Source organism: Columba livia, chromosome 5 (genome assembly GCF_036013475.1).
Source record: "Columba livia isolate bColLiv1 breed racing homer chromosome 5, bColLiv1.pat.W.v2, whole genome shotgun sequence".
In the NCBI taxonomy this organism is placed as follows: Eukaryota; Metazoa; Chordata; class Aves; order Columbiformes; family Columbidae; genus Columba; species Columba livia.
Genome location: NC_088606.1, coordinates 65,852,441 through 65,861,618, shown reverse-complemented (window position 1 = coordinate 65,861,618; position 9,178 = coordinate 65,852,441). Strand labels below are relative to the sequence as shown.

Below are 9,178 nucleotides of genomic sequence, written 5' to 3'. Positions count from 1 at the left end.
CTACCAGAAGCAAGAGAAAGGACTGGAGTGTTCCAGTGTCCCTCTTCCATGGGGGAAATAAAGGGGTTCTTTTGGCTGTCACTTCTGGGATGATGTGCAGGAACTACAGCAGAAATCACAACCCAAAGGAATTAACACCAACATCTCTAGCTTTGCTCGGGACCTTACTTCCCTCCGTAATTCTCCCACTTCTGACTTCAGAGAAAAGGGGAAAAAGACTTGCAAATTTCTTCTCAAGAGTAATATTGACTCACATTTGTGTATTACCTACTCCTAAATCCGTAGGAGATCCCAAAGATAGCCCAAAGGAAGCAAAACTTCCTTGAAGTTTCTGTACCATTTTCCTCTTTCTGTAATGACTTACATATCCAAAGTTCTCACCATGATGTTCTGTAGATATTCTGAAGCTATTCTACTATTGAACTACTCTCTTCATCCTAGACACATCTAGTTCGTCACATTTTGACCCTCACTCAACCTTGAGTGACTCACCTATGTAATTTTTCATTTGGTTTCTGCCACAAGGTAACTGCTATGACCACCTTCTACTCATGGGTGGCTTCATGCCCTAGTTCTGATCATTGTGGCAAACTTCCTTGGTTTCATCTCAGTTGGTTCCAATTACGGTATTATCTAGTTAAGCACAAGCTCTCTGCTATCTTCTTGACATGTCCCAAGATATTTGACTTTTAAATACAGGTAGTTACGTTCTTCCAAAACACATTCAGTTCAGTTTTAGCATTATGGAAAGCTGAAGTTCTTGTTCTGCAAAAATTACATTGGGAAAAGTGCAGTGGAAATAAATGATTCATTACAACAGGTGAAAATGCTTTTGCAGTTGTGTACTATTTGGTCAGGAGGTATTTTTATTCTAGACTTTCCTCCTGGGTTTTATTTCCTAACCCCATAAATGCTAAACATCCTACACACACTACCAGGTTTCCTTGTTGAAGGTGGGGAGTAGGACCAGCATTGGAAGTCATGGTGTGATTTACCCTATAATTTGTTCTGCAAATAAGTTTTTTCTGCAATACGATTGTAGAAACATGTAAAGACGTGTCTTTCTATTGAACTCTGGTAAAAAGACGGTAATAAATGATAAAGTTCAGTGACACAGATAGGACTGAATTTAAAATATCTTGTTGCAGTTTTTGTATTTTGAAAAAAGTGAGGTTCATTAGCTTATTTGGCTCTAGCTAAAACTGAGGTACTTAATCTGAGTTAATCATGTAGGCTTATTTTTTTTCCAGAGCCAATAAAGAAATAGGCACTTTGAGAGATTATTTAACCCATATCTCTTAAACAGCTGTTTTGAGGTAGGACTGGTACTATCCAGTCTAGATAAGTAGTTGGAGGCACTTACCTCTGTCACTGACTACAGAGAAACGTGAACAAATGGTTTAGATTGAAAGCTTTCTATAACTAGAGAGGCCATTCTGAAAAAAATAATTAAGTGCTTCAATTTTTTATTTTAATCTGATTTTATATGAGCCTTTAAGCATCAGTCCACATAACATCAGTAACAATGAAAAAAAGTTTGCAAAAGCTCTCCATCGTCAGGAAATTCTCGCTTATATCCAGCTTTTGCGCTGATTTGAAGTATCATTTGGTGCAAAAGGTTTGCCCTTTCTGCCTCAATTTTTGATCTTCACAAGGGAATAATAATAATGCTGTCAAAATGAATAAAGAAATTGTAAGCATCAATTCTTTACTGCTGGAAAGAAGTTTGACTTCTTGAGAAGAAAATGTACAGTTATGATCACAAACATTATTAACACTATAGTATAGCAGAAATAGTAATCATAAAATAGCTTCTGTTCAGTGAGATGCACAACGAAATGAACTAAAAGAGCTTTTCAGATTCATTTCAGACCATAACCTCTGTGTGTGTGGTGGGTGCTCGATACCTTGAAGAATGCATATGTAGCCAGGATGAGTTACATGCACAACTGCTGTGGGGCCCAGGGTTGCAGGGCAGTGAACTGCCTTTGTAGCAGTCATGTAATAACATTGCAGAATTCTGTAGAGGAAAAAAAAAAGCAAAAAAAAACCCCAAAAACAGGGTCTGAGATGCCTTAGTATTATTTACTGGGTTTATAATATTGTGAACTTGTGTGATGTTTGAAAGGCCAGAGTTTTTCAAATCAGCTCATGATTTGGAGGATGTAGCGGGAAGCACCTGAAAGTGACGTGGTCCAAATTTTTATTAGTTATTCATCAATCATGAAGAGAAAACTGGGCTCCTTCTTGGATGTCTCAAACTGACCACCAAAACAAAACAAAACCTGAAGGTAGTAAAGATCAGTAGTTGCTTTTGAAATGGTTGGTGACACACAATCCCTGCTCCAGGGAGCTTGCAATTCAAGACCTTGATCATTCAAACGCTCATTGATAGATGGATTAAATTCGGTACCATAAGCTACACATGATAGAAGTGTAAGCATTTACACAAGTGCAGTCCACCATCCTACAAGACTCTGTATTAATTTATGACGTTGTCTATATGCAGAGCCTCATTGAGCTAAGATTACACATAAAGAAAATTATTTGTGAGTGTTTGCAGGAGGGACAAGCAAGTGTACAAACAAAAAGGATGAAAGTAATCAGGTAGAAAAACATAAAAACAGGATTTGAAGCTGATGGGAAGTTTGTTGCTTCAGAGAAGTCGCTGGGGTTATGTTTTGCTTAATTGTTATTTAATGTGTCCTGTGGATTAAGAGTTTTTTTTCTTTATGAAATCCCATCAGTACCCCTTTTCTCTCTTGAGATCTGAGAAAATTCCTTTAATGCTCAGTTTGGATGGGCAGCACAAAAGTCAGCAGCAATCCCCTAAAGTGCAAAAAGCACGGAACAAAACAAAATATGTGTCTGCTTCTTTCCATTTCTCCTGCTGCACTCACTGAGCAAGCTCCGGAGGAGGAGCACGAGTGGAAAAAGTCCATGCACAGACCAGGAAAAGAAACAATCTGCTTGATGCTTAGGTCTGGCCGCTGGCTGGCAGCAATGCAATTTTACTACACACCCTCTTTTTAAATCTTTTTTTCTCCCAATCTCTTTGTGCAATAGGGACGAATAGGAGCTGAAGACCCCCCTAGCTCCCAGGCAGCAGCTCCCCAAAGGCGAGGCTGGTCTCATCCCAGGTGCCAAGCTCCATCTAGTGACACAGCCGGGGATGACCGGGCGGCAATAAAGCCCTGGAGAATCTCCGGCCCGCCCAGAGGCGCCGTGCCGGTCTGTACCGGGCTGTACCACGCTGTACTGGGCTGTACCGCGCTGTAACGGGCTCTGCCGGACTGTATCGGGCCGCCCCGTCGCGGCGTGGGAAGTGTCCGGCTGTGCCCCGCCGGTTGCGGGTACCAAGGGACCGGCGGCATCAGCTCACCCAGCGCTCCCTGGGAAGTGACCGGGACTTGCGGGGTCCTGCTCTGCCCGAGGCTGAATTCTCTTTACCGAGGTGTAAAAAAGGTGTAAAAAAGGCGAATTATCCTTCTGAAAAGGGAAATAAAGGATGGGCAGGGGCTAAGGCGGGTTGGCTCCCACACCTCCGCATGGCGGCGGGGTGGGTTTGGATTTACACCCGCCCACCCCCGGTCCCCTTCCCGGCGCTCACACCAGGGCAGGGGTTGCGGGAGCGGCGGTGCCGCCCGTCCCGTCCCCTTGGGGACCGCAGGGGGTCCGGCCCCGGCCCGACGGGAAGAGGCGCTGCTGGAGACTCGAAGAAGGGAGAACTCGGAGGTGCGGATGGGGAGGGAGCGACTTCAGGGTGTCCCCTGCGACATGATGTCATCCGATCAATATTTTCGGGGGGAGTGACCGATCCCGACCAATTCCCGCTATGAAATGGGCTCTATATTGGGGCTGGATGCAGCCGAATCGATCGGGCTGATAACGAGAGAGCTATAAAAGGCCGGGGGGCTGGCCCGACGTACAGTCCTGAGGTACAGCGCAGCCAGCGCACGCAGCGCACGGCCGTCTCTCCGCTCCCCTCCGCGCCCCTCCGCGCCATGGAGCCGCGCCCGGCCGCCCTGGCGCTGCTCAGTCTCGCCGCCGCCGTCTCGCTGCCTCTGCCCGACGCCGGTCCTCACGTTAACTATGGCTGGGGGGAACCGATCCGGCTGCGGCACCTCTACACCGCCAGCAAACACGGGCTCTTCAGCTGCTTCCTCCGCATCGGCGGAGACGGCCGGGTGGATGCCGCCGGTAGCCAGAGCCCGCAGAGTGAGTACCGGAGGCGGCGGGACGAGAGCGGGGCGGGATGGGGATGGCGCCGCTGAGTTAACGCGGTTTTTCCCTCTCTATCCCTGCAGGTTTGCTGGAGATCCGCGCCGTGGCCATGCGCACCGTGGCCATCAAGGGCGTGCGGAGCTCCCGGTACCTCTGCATGGACGAGGCGGGACGGCTGCACGGGCAGGTGAGATGCGACACTCCGGTCCTGGTAACTCTGTCCCGAGGGAGTTTTCCAGCCCGGCTGCCGCGCTGAAGCGGCCGACGAGACCAAAGAGCTGCCTTTCTTTTAACTGCTGCGGTTGGCAAAGGGTTAACAAAGCTTTCAGGTCCCCATCACACCACCCCCACCCTCTTTTCTCTATGGGACCGGTGATTCTTGTCACTGTTCCCGCCTGAAAGGCCGTCAGGATTATTAGAATTCAGCAAGGGACATAATTTAGAACGTGAAACGTGTGTTGCGTGTCCCCCGTCAAAATATGTTGAAAATACAATGCAGGGCAAAATTGCATTTATGTTCAAAAAGTTGAATGACCTGCTGACACCTCTTTGCCAAGTCATGCTTTTCCCCTAGGTATGTCAGGGTTAGCCAGTCCTTATCAGCGATATAAACTTGTTTTTTAAGCCATATGAATAAGCTGCGAACTCTAGGATTTGAAGGGTAAGATTTAGATTCAATCTATAACTGAGTTATGGGAGCCTGAGTTTCACAGACCGACAGCTTTTTATTACGCCATAGTAAAGATGCAGCTTGATTCTGCTTTGATTACTCCAGCAAAATTCCTGCTGATTTAAATTGGGCAAGGACTTGGCCCATTGTCAAAATTCCAAGTGTCTTTAATAGGAGCAATACTGATATACTAATGTTTTTGAACGTGTATATAACATACAGCTTTTCTGAGCTAGAACCAGTCGATGCAGTGCTAACGTGCATAGGTTTAGATGATATGGCAGGTCAATTATTAGCTAGATGTTTTAATGTATATCCCTAGCAAAACGATCGATGAAAACAAAGCACAGCCTGGATCCAGCTCCCATCAGAGCTGCCAGCTGGACTTTAGCAATCACAGAATTTTAAAGTAGCTTTCATATAACACTGTTTTGAAGGCATATGCATATGCCTTGACTGAGAGTGCACTTGTTTGCATATAGTATTAATTGCAGGTTTTTTTTTTCTGAAAATACAATGGCGTGTAGCCATGCCATCGTGTCTGCATGTTGTGGGCACCTGCTGTCACCTCTCTTGCTAACAGCCCAGGCTGGCAGCTCCACAGGTAATTCTCTGTCTTATCAGCACTGCACTGAGGAGTGGAGGAACAAAAGGGCAAATGCGGCATCTGGGGACTTGAACCGGGCAACCACTTGCACTCCTGAAACGTGACCTTTTTTTAACACTGGAAAACTAGTGACTAGGGTTAATTTTTGAATGTGCAGCATGCCACGTTCTGTAGTTTAGGGGAAATGGTGTGACTGCTTAATACACTGACGTACTATGAATTCCTCCTGTGAAAAAGATAACCTGGAAACACTTCAAGTGCATTTGGTACTTGTTTAAAAAATACACGAGAGACAATCCCAATGAAATTAAGAGATAATTACATACTTGAGGCATGGAGGTGAAATCAATAACTTACTCATAATGTGCTAAGAAGCTTTTTTATTTCATCATCCTTGTTAGTGAGACTAAGAACTCATAGAAATAAGCACAGCTAAAATTCAGCCATACATTTGTGTCATAGACATGTATTTTTCTGAGCTATAATGTGTGTAGAAAGATAAATATTGTGTAATTTAATTTGGAGAAAATGCCTTTTTAAAAATTACTTGATTAGTTTAAAAAGTGCTTTTATAAGATAAGCAAATGCATGCACTTAATTGTACTCCATATTATTAAGGATGTTTGAGAAAGGACTGAAGAGTATCAAATATGTTCTCCATTCAGACAGGCAGAGCACTCATATAAAGGCATTTTTATCACTGCAACCTGAGACATAATCAACAATTGTCTTTATTGACCGTGAGTTCAACCACCTGTAGTGGCTGAGCCTGAAATAGCACTGGAGTTGAAAGAAATACAACGCTTGTGTAAGGATCTGGAAAGGTCTGACCTGGCGATGCAAACTCTTAATATACTATCCATACAGTATAACCCAACTGTAATTCTACAAATTCATACCCAAGAGAATACATTATTATATACAAAATCTTGACATGCTGGTATCAATTTGACAGTTCTAACTAATGTGTAATGAGCAAATAACATTGCATTAACTGCTCTTTTGTAATTTTAGTAAATGTTGAGTAAAAAAAAAGACAATTACCTTTTTAGTATTTAATATTTAGTATTGTTTTACTGACTGGCCATATTTACATGAGCGCTTGCTTTGTGCTTTCTCCAGACCTCATCCTGAAGCCCTTACACGGGCAAAGCTCTAACAGAGCTGGAGTTTTATAGCTGAGGATGGTTGTGTTAGCTCTTGTGACTGCAGTTAAGGACTGTCAACAATTAAAGACAGTTTATCTAAATGAGCACTGGCAGCTGAGATACTTTTTCCCTATTCTCAGGACCAGATAAGTGTGGAGAAGTACACATCCAGGATTCAAAGCTTATTTGATGTGATGGATGTGAATTAACTTCAGGAGTTCTGGATTAGGTCTTTTAATGGCCTCATGAACCCAAATGTATACGATACTCAATGTGGGGGCGTCTATGAGAATAGAATAGAATAGAATAGAATAGAATAGAATAGAATAGAATAGAATAGAATAGAATAGAATAGAATAGAATAGAATAGAATAGAATAGAATAGAGAGGGACACCCCCACTGTCAGGTTTATGTTGTGAATACCATGAGTCTAGTGGGTGTATTTGTAATTCTTGTTCCTCACTGCTGTTCAGCTCAGGTATTCCACTGAGGATTGTTCCTTCGAAGAAGAGATTCGTCCGGACGGCTACAACGTATATAAATCAAAGAAGTATGGAATATCAGTGTCTTTGAGCAGCGCCAAGCAAAGACAACAATACAAAGGCAAAGATTTTCTTCCGCTATCTCACTTCTTACCAATGATCAACACAGTGCCTGTCGAGTCCACAGACTTTGGTGAATACAGTGATTACAGCCAGGCGTTGGAACCAGAGGTGTACTCCTCGCCCCTCGAAACAGACAGCATGGACCCCTTCGGCATCACCTCCAAACTATCGCCAGTGAAGAGCCCCAGCTTTCAGAAATGACTCTGATCACACGCACACACGTGTTTTTAAAGAAAACCTGCAGAATACCGCAGATTTTTAGTTGTTCATGTAGGGATATTTTTGAACTTTTTTGTATAGTTCAGTATGGAGCCAGCCTTTCCCTTGCGATGTGTTGGAAGAGGTGAGTGCCCAGAGGCTACTTTATAGTCTGAAGAATTGCCTACCCATAGTTTTATTTGGAAAAGAAGGATTAAATAAGAAAAAACTTAGCAGCTTCATCAGAGTTCCTCCATTACCATGATGATGAGAAAATAATCACAATTTTTCTACATCAACTTCATTACCATGTATGTTCACCTGCCATTTCTGCTCATAGAAGCAAATGCAGAAAGACTTTTTCCCAGTCACAGGGAGGTTAATGATCTCTTCAGAAGCCTTAAAGACAAACATTTGGAACAAAACACAGTGAAGGAAAACCTAGCAGATGTGGTTACTCAAACTAGAGTTAACGCTGCTTCTTGAAAACCTGCTGACAACGTTCTGGGAAAACTTCCTATTGAAAGCATACCACTGAAAAAACAATTCTGCTTGTATATTGTGCTTTTTCCTCCCTTAGGAAATAAGGAAAGAAAGGGAAACATTTCTTCCTTCCCTTATTGCTAAAGGGTACTTTGGAAAACCGGATCTTTGATTTCTTTTATAGGCTGATTTGTGTTCACTGTGGGATCAGCATAATCCAGCAGGGAGTTCTCATTGACAGTGAGAACTCAGTGTGTGGTTGGAAGAGTGCACAGAACTAGCATTTAGCAGATCAAATTAATGTTGAAATTAAGGTTCTGTTGTATATAAGCATGCGTGTCACTAGCAAACAGAGAGAAAAACTGAAAATGGATCATGTATAGGTCAAATCAGTTGTAAAATAGGTTTTCTGTTTAACCTTCAACCATCAGCAATTCTTTCAGGTCCCTCCCAGGCTTGATTCTGCATCAGTGGGAATCAGGGAAGAGACAGTTCAGTGACTTAAATGTCACAGAATTGGGCCAGTCACACTGTTCTTCTTGCAGGAAGGGATTACGAGTACCTCGTGGCCAAATGCCTGATGTCTTCAGTTCTGTAAAAATTGGATGAAGGAATAACCAAGGTGAAACTAAAGCAAAAAAGGAGCAACTCAAGCAAAGGGTTTGAGGATTCTACTAGTTTCCAAAGATTCATTTATAATAGAGATTTCTATAACAAAAAAACTCTACTGGAAATACTGGTGTTCTTCTGACCTAGCACTTCATATTTATAATTAATTTATTAAATACATACATCTGTTTATTTTGTTACTGTTATTTATGCTCAAAATTCTATTTATATACTCCTGAAGGTGGGTTTTTTAGTTGTAACAAATTTTGTGAAGTTTTGTAATCATGAAATTTTAGCAAACGATAGCTTTTAAAAAATTCTGTGCATTATCAGTAGTGTAATGTGTACATTTGCAATAAAAAAAAATCATCTTCAACACCGAAATCTAGTTGACTCTTGTCACTCCTTTAGTCAAGAGACTTCAAGGAGCTTTGGCAAACTGGGGCACCATGTGAAGATGGTGGCTCTGGTGAAGGTGATGAAGCTGAGGTACCACAGGCAAAGACATGGAGACACAAAAGGGTTTTCCTAAAACTGGGCAGTGAATACCAAGGCTGGAATTTGAGTGTCTCTGCTGACAGTTACTGATGAGTTCCAGGTGAAACAGCAAGTCTAAGAAAAGTATGTTACGGA

At 42.9% G+C, this 9,178-nt stretch overlaps 1 protein-coding gene across 1 annotated transcript; it reads left to right on the top strand.

The window, feature by feature from the left end:
• Positions 1–3,841: 3,841 nt before the first annotated feature.
• On the top strand, positions 3,842–8,929 carry FGF19 (fibroblast growth factor 19). The gene is made up of 3 exons (XM_021299189.2): positions 3,842–4,218; positions 4,308–4,411; positions 7,124–8,929. Exons 1-3 carry the CDS (start codon positions 4,005–4,007, stop codon positions 7,454–7,456), a joined length of 651 nt encoding a protein of 216 aa, XP_021154864.2. The 5' UTR covers positions 3,842–4,004; the 3' UTR covers positions 7,457–8,929.
• The last annotated feature ends 249 nt before the right edge of the window (positions 8,930–9,178 follow it).